At 35.3% G+C, this 18,446-nt stretch overlaps 1 protein-coding gene across 1 annotated transcript in view; it reads right to left on the bottom strand.

Moving 5' to 3' along the window:
- VWDE (von Willebrand factor D and EGF domains) overlaps positions 1–18,446 on the bottom strand; it is a 383,187-nt gene that overhangs the window by 213,790 nt on the left and 150,951 nt on the right. Inside the window, exon 2 of the mRNA XM_087955799.1 lies at positions 8,464–8,648. Coding sequence (XP_087811925.1) covers positions 8,464–8,648 — 185 coding nt within the window. The remainder of the gene's footprint in view (positions 1–8,463; positions 8,649–18,446) is intronic.

Genomic DNA, 18,446 nt, shown 5'->3' with positions numbered 1-18,446 from the left:
TCATAAGCAGGAAGGGAGAGACAAAGAATAAGGGCAGGATCTGGAAGAGGGAGGAGATTGCCTGGAATTAAAAAGAATCTACAGTAAAACTTCAACAAGACTTCTAAAAGATACATTTTAACTGAAACTTTGCAACTAAATAGTAACCCCAGGAAGAGAAAGTGGAAAAAAAAGAGCAAAAAAGAAACAGCTTGCGTGTATTTGGACTATTTCGTGATCTTTGGATTCTTGGTTATTATATTTGAATGACTAAAATCAATCGGGTGGTTGTTTAAAAATTTATACAATGGCACCACTTCTGGATGAATTGAAAATGGAACTTAAAAAGTACAAAGAAGATGCACAAGAAGGGAAGGGTTCTTTTGGCTTCATTTTTCAATTCTTAGAAATGGAGATTTGGAACTATGAGAAACAACAAGAAAAGACTGCAAAACAAGTAGACTGGGACAAAGAAGAAGCCATCTTTAATGAACAAGTAATTCTATATGGGGAAGAAAAAGGAAAGGGGGGGAAAGAGAATGGAGAATTTAAGACTTAAAAAAACAACCAAAGAAAAGAAAAATAATTCGAAAAATAAGTATAATACTGGAAAGCAACAGAAAGGGGGAATACAGAAGAGAGAAATAGAGGTAGAGAGACAAGGCGGTAAAAAGGGGAGAGAGAAGAAGAGAGGAAAGAAGGAAAGGAAAAGAAGTTACAAAGGACCGGGGCAAGATATAGAGAAACAGGACCTATTTAGAGATAATGGGTGAAAATCTAACTGAAAAAGGGATTCTGTAAAGGTACATAAGATTGTATTGTTATATTAGTAATAGAAATAACTTTAGAAAATTGGAAACAACGTATGATTAAAATGAGGGATAAAATAGTTAGTGTAATTTAGTGAAATGTTTGTGAATAAAATAAGTGAAATAAAATAAACGAGAAAATTGAATTAGGAAGGAACGGGAACATTTTAATTAGTTAATGTTTTATAAAATATAAGTGAAGGGGGGGGAAATTAACTATGGAAAGCTTATAATTGTTCCCATAGAAGTATGATATTTAATTGAAAAGTAATGTTAAAGATGTTAAGATTTAATGAATATTAATATTAATGATAGAATTGAATTGGAATGGAACGTTGTTTTAATTATATATATTTATAATTTTTTTCTTTTTTTAAGAATACAGTGTGTATTTTAAGAATGTACCAAGCAGAATCCGAATGGAAGTTATGTATTATATTGAATGTTACAACTTTAGGGAAAAGATATAAAGGCGTCATACTCCAATCAGTAATTACAGGAGAAATTTTGTTTAATGAGAAAAGATAATAGATGATTGAAACAGGACAGACAAAAAATATAAATACAATGATTTGAATTGAGATGAGATAATTAAAATAAAATTGTAGAAAATGTAAAATAGTAATAAGATATGGAATAGAATATAAAAATGAACATGAACCTGAATTTGTGTCTGTATGAAGAAATGTAACCCGGGATTATGCTGCTTTCAAAAAAGATGTTTTATTTGTATTTTTTTTCTCTTTGTGAAAACTCAAATAAATTTAAAAAAAAAAAAAAAAGACAGAAGGGGCTGATCCCCAAATGACATTCTCTCATCAGGTCTGACCAGTGATTCAGCTTTTACCAGTCAGGTTCTAGCACAAATTGGACTATGGTGCTCTATCTCCAGCAACATCAGAATAGAATTCTGTTTAGGAGCCCAGTTAAGTCAGTTAACGATGAAGAAACTCTTTGTTCCTCAAAGCAAATCATTTCCTCTCTTCAGTAAACTCTACACATGTTCTGAAACAACAGCAACAATATGAAGAAACCTTTAATGCAGAACACTTTTAAACTGCAAAAGGGCACACTTATCAAGTTTGTTCTACATAGCTCTGACATTTCTGACTAATGCAATATACACTAGCCTTGACTATAACATTACATCTTGACTATAACATTGTTTCAATGTTGTAAAACTGTACTATTTCTTTTAGTGAGCAAATATTACTTATCTTAAATTAGACACTAAAAATTCTGTATATAAACTATCGTAAATGATTCGAGCCATACTCTAGAGACAACACTAAATTAACTTTAAACGCTTTGCAGCTTTTTACCATAATGGAGGATGGTTACTGCTCTAAGTTTTTGCCTGTATTATTTATAGAACACATTTACTCTTATTTTCTGCCTTTTAAAATAGTAATCTAAACCATTATTTTTATGATCCCAGATTAGACACCCTGTCCTTTATTCATTTAGCTCCTCATCAATACCAGAATCAATGATAAAATATTATAAAAGATTAACATGATTTCTCATTTGTTTGCTATGCTCAACAGCAACTTCTCCTGAATCATTTGGGAAAAAACTGATATATTTTTTCTCAGATAATCACTATTACTGTCTCATTCTCCCTATAAATAGCTATGATTGATATTGGTTAAAGATTCCTGTACATTCTGCCTTATATACTGAAAGTTTCTGTAACAGCTAGAAACTTGCACTATTTGGAAGAAAAGGCTAGGAATCCAATATCAAGATTATGTAAGGTAATAATGCAAATATATATGGAATTTCATAGCTTTAACCAAGTTAAAGCCTGGTCAACTGAACAATATGACAACTCTGATTGCAGAATATAGAATGCTTCCAATACTAAGAGATTATATAATTTATTTTAGATTATTCATTCTAGATCAGGAGCGTCAAATTCACGGGCCGCAGGTCAGATGCATCACGTGCTGGCCATGTCCACCCCTGGTTTAGTGAAGGGGAAAAAAGTTGTGATACGTCATGTGATGACAACATGTCGTCACAAGTTTGACATCCCTGTCTTAGATTGTAAATGTTTTTCTTTGTTTGACCTGTTCTCAGAACCCTACCAATTATTATTAATTTGTGTGACCAGGATTGGAGGAGCTATGTTCAAATCTACCCTCAGTTACAGTAGCAGTTTGGGTTGACTCTGGGCTTCATTCTTCATTCTTTCAGCCCAGCTTACTTCTCAGAATTGTTGCATGGAAGAAGAAAAAAGTGTGCTGTCTTGAGCTCCTGGAGAAAATGTGGGAATATACAAGCCATGATTAAGTACCTCTTAGCTTACTATGATATGTGAATCCTACCTCAGTGATGTTTCCTGTCTTCACAAATGACACCTCATTGGAATCTATGCTGCTTTTTGAAAGAAAAATATTCTGATCCTCACTGCACATTTTTACCATGTCTATTGTACTGCTGTAATCAGTTACACTTGAGCCATTGCTGACTTAGAAGCATTCAGTCTTTGTGAATAATAATCTTACACTGGGAAGGAAGATTCTGTTGTTTGGTGAACATTTCTTCTCAACAGATGTATTGAAAGTTTCAAATGAGCTTGAAAAAAAATTGACTAATGGGCTAAAAAAGAAAAGTAAAAAAATCCTAGCACAAAGTGGGATATATATGGGCTTCTCTCAGCAAAATATACACATGAAAACAGATGTAAGTGGCTCATTTTCAGCTTTCAAAAACCGATGATCAAATATTTCTAGAGTTAACAGTTATCATTGTAAGTGTAGATAAGTAAAATGATGCACAACTACAGTAAAGCCACTGAATTTGAGTGCTGTGTAATGTTTGAAAAAAATGTAACAGAAGTTATGTATTTTTCTTTTGCACAATTTTGCCAGAGTTCTTAAGGAGTTGCAGCAGCTCTTTTGTAGCATTTGAAAAATGGCTCTTGTATGACAACAGGGTTAGATTGGGGTCTCTTGTAAGTTAGGTTTGCTTCACTGCAGTTCTGTCAGCTAAAGTTTACATGGCATGCCAAGAAAGACACAAATTAGCTCATACACTGGAAGGCTCCCTGAACACTGAGAATAACGAGTTAGGCAAAATTAATATCAAACAATTTGACATGCTAAATTAATTTCTTGTTAAGGCCTTGTTTGAAAAGCAAACTTGTTTGAAGTTGATGTTTATTTTAATGGGAAATGGCAAATTGGGAATGTCATTTAAGATTCACAGAGTATTATTATGGAAGAGTTTAAGGTCATGAAATATTAACCTTCTCACTATGCTTCATCCCTTTGCTCTTGGTGCTGCTGGTATTTAAATATGTCTTTTCTTTTTTGCATTTGTTCATATCAGTGTGAGGCTTTTCCACTCAAAAATTCCTCACCCCTTTCCAGAGGGAACGATGAGGTAACCCTGCTGTTGTCTGTGTCAACAGTTTTAATGCAATCCACATAAAATGCATTATGTGCCAAAGGATCTTTAGGTGGTTTAAAATACAAACATAATTAATTTAATTTAACAAACCATTCATATAAACATTTTCTAACAAGTTTATACTTCATAATTCTGAGTGGTACAATGATCTATGGAGGGAGGAAAATGTTCCAATCCTTGATTTGATCCAGTATGATCCTTGCGTGCCACCTGATTACTAGTCTTCTTATGCCTGGAAAAACATTGTGTACCTCTGGCCCAGAAAATGATGTATATGTAGTTACAACCAGAGGTGCTCTTCAGCAGGTTTTGACCAGTTCTGGAGAACTGGTAGCAGAAATTTGAGTAGTTCAGAGAGTCAGAAAATACCACCTCTGACTGGCTCCACCCCCATCTATCCTCTGCCTTACGAGTCCCAGCTGATTGGCTGGGTCTTCTTTTGTTGCCCTGCACATGAGAACAGAGCTGGAAAGCAGGTTAGTGGGGTGGGGAAGGAATGGGGATTTTACAGTATCCTTCCCTTGGAGTGAGGTGGGAATGGAGATTTTACAGTATCCTTCCCCTGCCATGCCACGCCCGCCATGCCATGCCCATCAAGTCACGGCCACAGAATCGGTAGTAAAAAAATTTGAATCCCACCACTGGTTACAACCATAATTGTGACTAGAATTTCTGTCACTAAGCGATATGGCCTTTAAATGAGTCGTGAGAGTCAAAAAAGTAATGATCTTTTTTGTTGTTGTTGTGTTCTGTGATAGTTATGTGAATCTGGCTTCCCCAGCTGGCTTTACTTACTGGAATCCCTGTATGACCTTCCTGTCATACAGGATTGCAATTGTTGTAAATACATGCTGGTTGCCAAGGGCCTAAATTTTGATTACATGACTGCAGGGATGCTGCAATGATCATAAGTATGATGATCAGATATTAGTCACTTTTATCAGCATCACTGTAACTTTGAATGAATGGCCATAAACTGAGGATTGCCTGTATGCAGATGATACATAGTTCTGTTTTTATTCCGAAGCACTCTAGGCAGGACTATCTTTGAAGAGAGTTTAGAAACTTGTATTAGTACAGAATATGGCAGCAAGAATACGAAAGCAGAAACATTATTAACTTTTATTTTGATTTTTACCTTCACTATTTTCCAGGCTGTTGGTTACAGGCTGTTTAGAGCCTCACATATTAAATGTTCTGTTTAAATTAATTGAAAAGTAAACAATATCTCAGACTCAGCATCACATGTCCTGACCATATGATATATTCATTAATGTATATTTCAATACATTTCATTCATTTAGTTTTCCAGTAAATGTTAGTAAAATCATCATCATTATCATTTTAGCCATTGTCTATCCACTGAAGGATGAAGGCCTCTTCAGCATGCTTCCTGAATTTCCTTTGGCCAATTGTGCCCACAATTCTTGAGGATCTCGTCGATCCATCTTGTTTTAGGTCTCTTTCGTGGACACTTTTTATCAAGTGGGATCCATTCTATGACTGCCTTGGTCCACCTGCCATCTTGCTATGTGACCAGCCGTTTCCATTTCAATTCCTAATTCATTTTAATTCTTATTGAAATATGAGGTTGCAAAGCTTGAAAAGGCTTGAAAAATTATGGCAAATTTAACATTTGGAATAGTTGGATTAATATAATTTAAATGAGATATTATTAACTCTGCTGCATATATTTGGTTCAGCTCTAATGGATTTCTCTTTATTGAGTTAAGTAGCAATTAGCATCTATATTTTTTTTTCTGATAACACATAGATCCTAATGCCATAGCACTGCAAGGTATTTCTGAATGAAGAAAGATTCTTAATAGTAGAAGTGAAAGAATAACTGCTTTCACACTGCCTTCAAAATAGTCACTGAAGAAGTTTTAGTAGATGAATGATATGAAATATTTATAACACAAAACAATCATGAATGCATCAGATAGAGATCACGTATGTGTGATGAGGAAGCAAGCTTGTATACATGTTCTTATAATCAGGGGTGGGATTCAAATTTTTTAACAACTGTTTCTGTGGGCATGGCTTAGGTGGTGGGCGTGGCTCGGTGGTCATGTGACTGGGTGGACATGGCTTGGTGGTCATGTGACTGGGTGGGTGTGGCCAACTCAACATCACTTACATTGAGGCACGCATCTCCTCGCCTGGCCTCTCATGACTGTGGGGATGCTACAACAGTCATAAGTGTGAAAAATGATCATAAGACACTTTTTTCAGTGCCACTGTAACTTTGAATGGTCACTCCACACAAGCAAAGTACCAGCAAAGGAGGGGAAAAAAACTCCAGAGAAGTTCCTGAGACAGGAAGTCCAGTCCTGCCAAGAATGTAATAAGGGTTAACGGAGAGGCAGTTTCTGTAAGCAACACCAGAATGTTTCCTTCCTGCCTTCCTTACAGGATTAGGCCAGTAATTTCTTCTAACAATCGGTTCTCCGAACTGCTTAGAATGTTAACAACCGGTTCTAGCAAATAGGTGCAAACTGGTAGAATCCCACCCTTGCTTATGATGCATCTGAAATCATATGAAGCTCAGTTCATATATCTGTACATTTGTATATGTAATATTCAAATAATTGGAACCCATCTGGATCATGTGGTAGCCTATTATATCTTGTTGCAAAGAATCATAACAGGAATCATACTTAGTAAGTAAATAAAGCACTTTTACCCACCAGCAGTGCTTCAGTTTACGAACAAAGTGATTTTTTTTGTTAATCATAGGGATAACTGATTAACTATACCTTGAATTTTATTAGTCATGAAATATACACACAGTCAACAAATTGATAATGTTAATAGGGCTATTTTGATTTTTTCTAGAAGGGAACTATTACATTAAGTGTTAGATTAGTGTTTACATATTTTAAGGTCACAAGAGCTGCACAGATTATTCTAAATTCGGCGTGACAATTTCAAATGCTCACAGGAAATCATCCTACATTCCAGAATTTTTCTTCAGCTGATATCAAGGAATGTTTGTTATTTATATTTTTAAGTTTATTCAGGAAGTTGTTAGCTCTGTTGAAGGGGGGGCGGGAATAAGGCTTTTTGTTTTAGGGTTTTTTATTTTCATTGGGGTGTCATAGTATTATGATGATGATTGTAATCTTTATAACCCACAGACTCACTGCTGTGAGATGGCTTTAAAATTGAATATTTTTTAAACATAATCAGGATCATTTACTTTGTGTAAAATTTAGCTCAATTTGTTGAACCTACACAGTTTAAAATTATCACAAAAAGGCCAAGGAATTAAGAACACAAACATGAAAAAAATATTTTAAAGATATGGTTTTTAATTAAAATTGCTTTTTAAATAAGCTTTATTATTTTATTTTTTAAAATCAGAACTTCTTTATTTCAAATTCAATCCTAGTTCATGTTGTGGTTTAAATTAAGGTTTTTTTTTAGGTGAGGTGGTGCTTTGAATTAGAAAGTTATTATTTCTTTTGAATTACAAAGTTATCTGTAAAAGAAGCAAAGCAATATATTATTTATTTTGAATCAAGAAGCTATACATCAAAGACGTAAAACCTCAAAGGTGCTATAACCTTTAAGTCATTGATCAGAGCTGCTGAAGATTTTCCATCAAGAAAATGCCCAATATATTTTGAATTACCTACTTTCCCAGCGGCAGATAATGCATTATTTAAAAACTTCCGGGCCAAAAAAAAAATGAAAATAAAAAATAGGTTATTGAATTGCTTCACACTTAATCCAACCACATATTTCATATGGCTCAAAACATGTCAGTAACAGTTTTGAGCTATAATACAGTAGAAGTGTTGAACTATTAATAATACTTCAGCCTGTGAAATGAATTCTTTTGAGCTTCAGAAAGCATGAGGTGAATTCATTTGCATATAAAAGAAACAAATTTGATTAGACCTGTATAAGTATATCAAGCTGTTCCCTGGATGAGGAAATTCCTTTGTGCATCTAATCATACATTGTTCTTTTTAAATGTACTGTACCCATTAATTAAGGTTGAAGAATGCATCTGAGGCAAGATGGTGCCATTCAAGTACTCAAAAAAAGCCTTTTCCAGTCTGGTGCCTATCGGTTGTTTGGGTCTGTCACTCCAGAAATCCTAAATATTATAGGAGAGGTTTAAGGGTTCTGGGAGTTGATGGGAATTTTTGTAAGGCTGAGAGAGCTCAAAATGTCTAGGGAGAACCTGGGTTTATGAAAGACTTATTGAGAGCGCGCATTTCATTCCATTTCATTTTATCTGACTTACTTCTATACACTTGGTTGGCATTTCTGCAGGTTTATTTTCAATCATGAAGCGGTACCACCCTTGTGGAAGTGAATGATCACAAATCATGTCCTGAATGGCTTTTTCCTGCAATTCCAGAGAATCAAAATGGATGCTGCGGTAGGCATGATGGAGAATACGATGTCCTTCTGGAAAGCATTCTGGGGCTAAGGGCAGAAAAGGAAGAAAATAGAAGTATTATAACTGTCAATAAAAGTCAATACAGTGTATCTATAACTTTATATTATTAAATCACAGCTCAGTATGAATGAATGTTTGCACAGAGCATTTTGATATCTGTCTGTAGACTATTTCTAGAAGCTAAATGACATGTTACCTTTACTAAGCAGAATGAGCTGAAAATATATTTTTACGTTTTCTCTTATTCCAAAATAGGGATGACTGAGAATTTCATTCAGTTTGATTTCCAACTTTCCAATGGGTGTATGTTTCTTCTTCTTTCAGAAGGAATAGGTGATTTATTTTCTTTTAATGAATATAGGAATTGAAAAATGAAAGATGAATCCATCTTAACAGCTTGGAAGGCCTGCATCTGGCACTTCAACTGGAGCCACTCTGTAAATGTCTTTGACTTTGTAAAATATTTTTCATTCAGTAGAAAGGAAGATATAAATACTTTTCAAAGGCAAGAAAAATTCTACAAAAATTTCATTTATGTCTTGCCAGGAATTTGAACCTCCATGGTTATTAGGGTTCTTTATGAGTGTGACTCCATTTTCATTGTACAATCATTTCTCAAACTTAATCCAGGTTCCTATGAGGCTGTTCTGCTTGCCGGGCCCATGAGGCATGTCAGTCATCACTTTCTATCAGCTTGTACCAATAAAAAAAATCTCAAACCACTGAAAAGTTCTAGAAGACGAAGAAAACAAACAAATATTTTTCACAGGGCAATAAAACTTTGTAAGTGGTAGATTCCAATGGATTAAGATAGTGAAGAACTTGAACTAGGACCACTCTTTGTTACTGTGTGACTTTTGGCCAGTCACTTTCTCTCAACTCAGCCTACCTCACAGGACTGTTGTAATGGTGAAAAATAGGATGGAGTACTACACATAGTGCTAATGCAGAATACATGTTGCCTTTAGCTCCTGAATGAAATGTGCCACATAAATCTAAAGAATAAATATTAAATCATGTTCATGATGGACTTTTATTCTTCTTTTCCCTTATGGATTCCCAATCTTTCACCATTATATGTTGAAAATAGAAACTTTGATATTGCTGTTATGGATAGATAATAAACATCTTTGCTACCTTTTCTTTTCTTTTTTAGCTTTGAGGTGTGCTAGATATAATGTAAGAGAAAATACCACTGCCTAAATGAAAGGTATATAAAGGTAATAAATGAATATTAATTCAATTACATTCTTGATGGTAAACAATCTCCTCCTCTTTATCCTCCTCCCTCATTGATTCCTTAAACATTAACCACTGTATTAAACAATATGATATTTTTCATGCTGAGAATGCCTTCTACAATATGCCAAAACAGAAGCAGGAGAATCTCATTGGATCTCTATCTCTCACTCCCCACCTCTCTCTCTCCTGCCCCTTCATATATGGCACTAGATTTAAATACATTAGAATAGGGGTGTCAAACTCATGGCGGCATGACAGCATCAGGACTTTTTCCCCTTTCACTAAACCAGGCATGGGCGTGGCCAGTGCATGATGCATCCAGTGCACAGGCTGGGAGTTTGACAGCCCTGCATTAGAAAGATGCAGCAGATTCTTTTCTGAATCTGAAGGCTGCTCTGTTTTTTGTTTTGTTTTTAAGAAACATAACTGACACAAGAAGGGCAAGGTTTGTTTCACATAAATTCTGAAAATTTGCTATGGGACTTTTGTTGATCAAAGACAGGTTTAAGAAATGCTGATTTCAGGCATATTTTCTAGAATGCAACATGAATCTCACAAGGAATTTTCTTGATATATATTATATAAAAGAGAAAAGAAAAAATGAGCTGCGAAAACAATGCATATGTTTAAATGTATATAGCTAATGTGAGATAGAAAGACTAAATCAGGCTTTTGCAGAGAATCATGCTTCTTTAGGGGTCTGCTTATTATAGCATTCAAAAGGGCACAGGAAGATAGAATCCTAGAGCAAACATATAGAGAAATAAAGGATTTCTCTGGTGCCTGAATTAAGTGGAGGCTGAGAATTCACCTAAAATTTAAATTTGGAGTAGTCTGTGACACCACAAAACAGAATGCAAGCAGTATTCTCCTAAAGTGATCCAAACCATATTAGGATCCTCTAGGAGGTTTCACAAATTATTTAATATTTTTGAACATTGCAAAAAGTGCTACATCTGCTAAAAGCAACATTGACCTTTTCTTTTTTTTTTTTGGTTTCATTTTTTTTTCCAGAAGACTGTCTGTCTATAGTGGAATTTCATCAATCAACAGGGAGGGAAGGAAGGGTGGGTTGTGGAAGCCAGGGTACCAGGGAATTAAAGAACAAGAGAACAGGTGAAGGTCAGATGAAATATAACAGTCCCACAGTAAACCCACAGAACCAATTTTGCCATTCATTTGTGCATCTACCCAATTTTACTACTTCTATTGTTTCTCTGATTTTCCTTGTTGCTAGGTGATATTTCTTGATCAGATATTCTTTGGTCTTTTTGTTTTTCTTTTTTGTCATCTGTTCTAGCTTGTTTGCATCTTATTTTCAAATCTGATTTTCCAATTTGGTGGTGCACTGTTTGCTTTTTTTATTTATTGATTTTGCATCCCAAGTATTCAGCTATAACTGCAGCCATGCTGTGCATTAGTTGATTTGTTATTATTATTATTGTTATTGACTTTTCAGTCAGGTATTCATGAATGTTTTCCATTCAAATACTAACCAGGTCTGGCCTTGCTTGACTTATTGAGATCCAGCCAGGTCTTGTGTGAGGATGGAGATATTTTACTTCTTCATTATCTACAACTGTCTTCTCCAAACTCTTCACATATAATTGAGTACAACTCCCAATGTTTTTAGTCAGAATAATATATTTGGGTGGCTCCACCTTTGAGAATACTGGCCAATTGATCTAAGATACACACGCACGCACACACACACATACACACACTTTCTGAAGATGAGCTCCTGGATGTGAATAGCTCTGTAATTTCCTGTTAGCCTTTTTCATACTATCATCAAACAATTTAATCAACCCATCTAACTTAAGCCAACCTTGGTTGTTTTGTTTTTTATTGTTAGATGAACAACAACAATGAGAAAAGAAAACCTTTCGGATGTTTTGGAATTTACTTCTATCTTATGGATCATAAGCTTGTGTAATCATAAAATTCATTTTATGAAATATTAAATAGCTTCCACTCCATGCCATGCTGCCACCATAGAATGTAAGCTTCTGCCAATATTATGCTCCTTCAACGTCAAAATCAAAGAAGAATGCAGTTCATATAGTTCCACTACCATTATAAACTCTCTTCGTCATTCTTATCTAAATGATTTATCATGGCTATGGAAAGTAGAATTAAAAGAGGGAAGGAGTTCCCTTTTACTATGTAATCTATATAAAGTTACTCCTCCCGTCCACCAAGCATCCAGCCAATAGTTGCTCTCTGTCACTTCTGTATAGACTTGGCTGCTTTTAAGTTGCAAGTAAGTGCAATATTCAAGTTCACATGCGCTCTGAAGCATGTTTTGGGAATCAGATCTGAAATACTGCACAATCTTAATGTTTCCATAGGAACAACAGGGCTTGCTGTTAATTAATAAGGAAATAGATTTCTAGCAGTTTTTAATCATAATAGAGCATGTTCCCTTGTTGCCAACATGATTAGTATGTAACAAACTGTTATGTGTTGAAAGGCTTTACAATTATAATGGTATTACGGAAATGAAAAGGCAGATTAAAACTCTGATTCAAAACATAAAGACTTGAATAGGGAATCCACTGATGTTTTGCATTAATTCTACCATCAAACCACTTAATCTGGAGCATCGTACTACAGACATAGGACTTTGAAGTGTTTTTAATATTACATGGCTTTGAAAATAAAGGTTAATTCAGTAGCATATTATTCTGGATTTGGAAGAAACAAGAGTAATCTTTTTCATTGTTTCTGTGGAACAAATCAGAAAGTACTGCATTATTTAATTGAAGGAAGGTCATCTACCAACTTAGTTTTCTATTAAGTTATAAAAATGCTGCTGTTGCTAAAATGCTGGATAACTGTGCTCTCCATTTAGCTACTGAGAAAATAATTACCTAATAATATATACAAAAAACCCACCTTCTATTAAGTAATTAATTTTTAAAAAACAGAACTAATAAGATTATACAACACCCATAAGAAAACAACTCTTTAATTAAGACTACTCAAAATTATTCCAATGATATGTAAGATGTCCATTTTTCTGAATTTTTCAAAAGGCAAGTTTGAAAAAAAAAAAGAGAAAAAGAAGTCCAAAAATTCGACAAGATGTTTTAGCCAGATACAATTTAAAATCAGATTAAAATTATGCCATGAATGCAGAAACTTGTGGCAAACATCATTATTCTCAATTTATACTGCATTTAAGGACAAAAAAAGGCTGTTGATATTGTAAATTCAAGTTAAAAAATATCAAACAACATGTATGAATAGTTGTGAAGTTAACATTGTATTGGCAATATGTTGCAATAAATAAATAAATAAATAAATTTCAAGGCACAATGTCTCATATGTAGAGAGCAGACAAGCTGAACTGCACTAATTTAGTATAAGTTTTTATTGGCTTCCTAATAATAAATACTCATGTACAGCTGTCATCTGATAAGTCTATCACATTTCTAATAAAAAATGGCCATATGGTCATTTCTTGTAGTACTTAATCAACAAAACTCCTAGCATATTTTAGAATGAGAATTTCTTTTCTGGTTTTATTAGCCTTTGTAGAATTTACTATAGACATCACTATACATTCTAACTTGTCCACACTGAACAAATTTTATTTTTGTTTCCCCACTCCCAGGAAAGGGTTTTTAAATCCTAAATATTTTGCACAGAAACTTTAAATTAATGAAGGTGCCTTTGAAGACTTCTGAGCAATCAATGAGAAGAAAATTATAATTATGGTTATAGATTGACTTGTTTCCTTTTTTGCATCTCTCAGATTGAAGCAATGTGACAAAATGAACATGCTCCTACAGCCTAATTTCAGCTAAAGATATACCCTCCAAATGATTTTTTTTCTGTGAAAAACAGGAACATTATTAATCTAAATGCCTTGATTTTAAAATATATGGGTCTGTATTCAGATGAAAATTTGATTTCCATACCTTCCCCTTTCAAGAATCCCTCCTTTTCCTTAGAAAATCCATAATGCAATTTAATTACAGTCAGAATGAACATACTTTTTTCATACTATTCCTAAAACTGGTAACTGAATTTTATCAATATCCCTGCACTATAACTCCATCAGTCTCATTTATGCCACCAGTAAATAAATAAACAGTGAAAAGGAAGTTTAGAGTAGAGAGACAATGGGAGAAACTTCCTCCTATTTGTCCGGTTCAGACTGGTTCCCATATTGATTTGTGAGATTAAAATGTGTGCTTTTTTTCTGGCAATGCAAAGAAATATTACTCTGCTGTATATCAAGTTCAAAAATTGCTCAGTATTTAGAGGTAATTCCACTTTAGGTTCACTACACCAAACCAAAGCAGTGCAAAATGGTTAGAGATTATGACATCTCCACCACTGAACAGATTGCTAATGAGAAGTGTGTTTGCTGGTGATAGGGATGAAGTATCATCTAATGGAACATTGGTTCTAATATAAGAATGAGAGAAGCAACCACCTCAGGCAGTAGATTAAGAGACAGTATATTGTTATCGGATTTGCTATCATTGTATTTCTATTGGCAGCTAGAAGGAAATATATGTTGGGTTTTTTTTAAAGCCTCATGTGCTAAAATAGCTAGACTAGACCTCTATATACAGAGCCCTAACTTAAAGTAAAAGAGGAATTATTTGGTAGTCTCTGCCTCAGGCAGCAAACTGTCTAAGACAGCCATAGTAATGCCTTGAAAATCATGTCGTAGTGATGTTTTCATTCCATAATTTTAATATTCTGGCAAATGCAGTATTTTGGGCATGGGAGTTGCTTAAAAATGACTGAAAGATATGTAAGAAGAAATATATTCCAAAGAACCATAAACTTTATTGGGAGGGTTGGGGGAGAAATGGTTTTTTTTCTGGGAGTCAAGAAATTTTTTTGAGTAATACAGTCACTTTTGGGGAATTATTCTCTTTATAACATAATATTATACAATTGTCCATGGTGGTTAGAATGCAGTATTGCAGGCTAATTTAGCTCACAGCCAGCAGTTCGATCCTGTCAGGGCTGAAGGTTGACTCAGCCTTCCATCATTCTGAGGTTGGTAAAATGAAGACTAAGATTGTTGGGGGCAATATGCTGATCCTGTAAACTACTTAGAGAGGGCAGTAAAGCACTATGAAGGTATATAAGTCTAAGTGCTTTTGCTATTGGTATCTCCTCTTTGTTATCATGATGTTTAATGCTGATGTTACATCATATCATTAAGACTCTCTGTGTGTGGGTGTATGTATATGTGTGTGTATGTGTATGTGTATCTCTCTCTCTCTCTGAATATATATATATATCTGTATATATATGGAAGCTAGCCCTCAACAACATACAAGTCCCAGCCACGAAAACCAACACCAGACCCAAAACAACGCGGGATACCACCGTCAATCCCCCTCATCAGACCCAGGCCCAAGCCCATCCTATAAACAAAGGACAAACACCATCCAGAAAACAGACCACGGCTGCTTCGCCAGCTGTCGCACCCCCCGACCCCAAAACCAAACAATCTGACACACACCAAGAACACAGACCCAGACCCCAAACTCAAAGCCAGACTAAAACCCAGAATGCTACATCACAGCCAACCCGCTCAGGACATCACATCAGAAAACTCAGGAAATTACACCACAAGAACTCAAGAAGTTACAACACAGCAAATGACCCAGGATATCACAGCACAAGACCAAGGATACCACAGCAATAAATCTCACAAGGTCATCACACAACCCATTACCCAAGCCATTACTACACAGGAGGCTAATGGAAAAGAGATCAAAACACAAACGACCCAGGAGATTACAACGCAGGACCCAGGATACCACAACAAAAGAACTCACAAGCTCATCACAACCCATTACCCAAGCCGTTAAAACATGATAGGCTAATGGAAAAGAGATCAAAACACAAACGACCCAGGAGATTAAAGCACAAGATCCAGGATATCTCCACAACAAAACTCACAACGCCATCACACAGCCCATTATACCAACATCAACTTCATCAACCAATCAAGAGGCAGCAGCGCAGCCAACCAGCCCAGCACACCAGCCCCCCCCCCCACCAGTATATATAGAGAGACGGCAGCTCTGATCACATACTGCTTGCACTGGCACAAAGCCGAAAGCACCAGCCTGAGGATGGCGAGTGGGACCTCACCGAAATGTCGCCAAGATACTCTTAATCTTACATGGGAAAAGACCCGAACGCACCTAGACCTACATAGTATATATATATATATATATATATATATATATATATATGTATATGTATATGTATATGTATATGTATATGTATATGTATATGTATATGTATATGTATATGTATATGTATATGTATATGTATATGTATATGTATATGTATATGTATATGTATATGTATATACTGTATATACTGTATATATGTATATACAGTATACAGCATATATATATATATATATATATATATATATATATATATATATATATATATATATATATATGTTTTCTTAAGTTTTCGCGGTACTTACATGTATGGTGTTCGGCTTGGTTGGGTATTTTCCCACGTCATTGTAGTTCTTTTAAAGTTGTAGCAACGTTTCAGCAGAATCTCATCTGCCATCATCAGGCTTCTGTATTGTGTCCGTCTGTGAGTCAGACTTTTACAGTAGTTTCAGATTTGAATTTGGGGCAGCCTATTGCTGTGCCAGAATGGTTTTTTCTTCATCCTGATTGGTTGGGAGTCTTGGTCTGTGTTTATTGGTCTTTTTGGCTATGTAGTTGCAGTAGTTGCAGTAGTTGCAGTAGTTGTAGTTGCAGAGACCAATAAACACAGACCAAGACTCCCAACCAATCAGGATGAAGAAAAAACCATTCTGGCACAGCAATAGGCTGCCCCAAATTCAAATCTGAAACTACTGTAAAAGTCTGACTCACAGACGGACACAATACAGAAGCCTGATGATGGCAGATGAGATTCTGCTGAAACGTTGCTACAACTTTAAAAGAACTACAATGACGTGGGAAAATACCCAAACCAAGCCGAACACCATACATGTAAGTACCGAAAACTTAAGAAAACATATATATATATATATATATATATATATATATATATATATATATATATATATATATATATATATATATATATATATATATATATATATATATGCAGTATGCAGGTTTTGGCGTGTTCGGGTCTTTTCCCGTGTAAGAGAACAATCAGGGAAGCAATTAAAATACAGAAACACCCCCATAACATGAATAATTGTTACCTCCTGCCTACCAGACATCTGGAAACTAGCCCTTATCAACAAATGAGTCCTAGCCACGGAAGGTCCATCCCTCCCTTGATAGGACCTGATGGTAAAGACTGCAACGACGACACCATTAAAGCCAACATCTTTAACACATTCTTCGGCTCAGTATTTGTAAACAGCAATGGATCATGCCCAGTATTTCCTAGCCGTACCACAGATAACAACAATGATCTAATACATATCGATTTCACAGAAGACAATGTTGAAAAAGCACTACGCAACCTAAAACCATCTCTATCTATTGGACCGGATGGAATATGTGCCTACTTCTTAAAAAATGCTATCCACTGCCATAGCCAAACCTCTAAGCATAATCTTTGAAAAATCTTTCAGGACCAGCTCCTTGCCTAACCTATGGTCACAAGCCACAGTCATCCCCATCTTCAAAAAGGGAGACCCAAGCCTAGTTGAAAATTACAGGCCAATCTCCTTATGCTGCATCACCTGTAAAGTCATGGAATCAATTATTAACCAATCCATCATCCTCCACTTAGAGACAAACAACCTACTCTCCAATAAACAATTTGGTTTCAGAAAAAAACTATCCTGTAATCTGCAACTCTTACACTGCAAAAACATATGGACGACACAACTCGACCAGGGCAAAGCAATAGACGCAATCTACATAGACTTCTGTAAAGCCTTTGATTCAGTGGTACACGACAAACTACTCCTAAAAATAAAATCCTATGGTATCTCTGGACAACTGAATAACTGGATAGAAGCATTCCTCTCAAACAGACAACAAATGGTCAAAATCGGGAGCGTCCTATCAAATCCAGTGCCTGTCAATAGTGGTGTCCCTCAGGGCAGTGTTCTAGGACCAACTCTCTTCATACTCTACATAAACGACCTCTGTGATCATATTAAGAGCAATTGCGTCCTCTTCGCTGATGATGTAAAGCTGTTCAATACCACAGACAATACTGCTACCCTACAAAAAGATCTTGACTATGTATCTGAATGGTCAAACAAATGGCAACTTCAAATCTCAACAAATAAATGCTCTGTCTTACATATTGGCAAAAAAAATCAGAAAATAAAATACAAGCTGAATAGTCAAGAACTTGTTGATGACTCAAGCTCTGTAAAGGACCTTGGAATACTCACCTCTAATGATCTAAGTGCTAGAGCCCACTGCAACTACATAGCCAAAAAGGCATTAAGAGTTGTTAACCTAATCCTACGTAGCTTTTTCTCTGGTAATATCACACTACTAACCAGAGCATACAAAACATTTGCTAGACCAATACTCGAATACAGTTCATCAGTCTGGAACCCTCATTACGTATCTGATATTAGCACA

This window comes from Notechis scutatus, chromosome 1 (genome assembly GCF_049901735.1).
Source record: "Notechis scutatus isolate UNSWTSFEM ecotype Mainland chromosome 1, rNotScu1.2, whole genome shotgun sequence".
NCBI lineage: Eukaryota > Metazoa > Chordata > Lepidosauria > Squamata > Elapidae > Notechis > Notechis scutatus.
The sequence above is the reverse complement of the archived record's forward strand: the minus strand, read 5'-3'. Positions and strand labels throughout refer to the sequence as shown.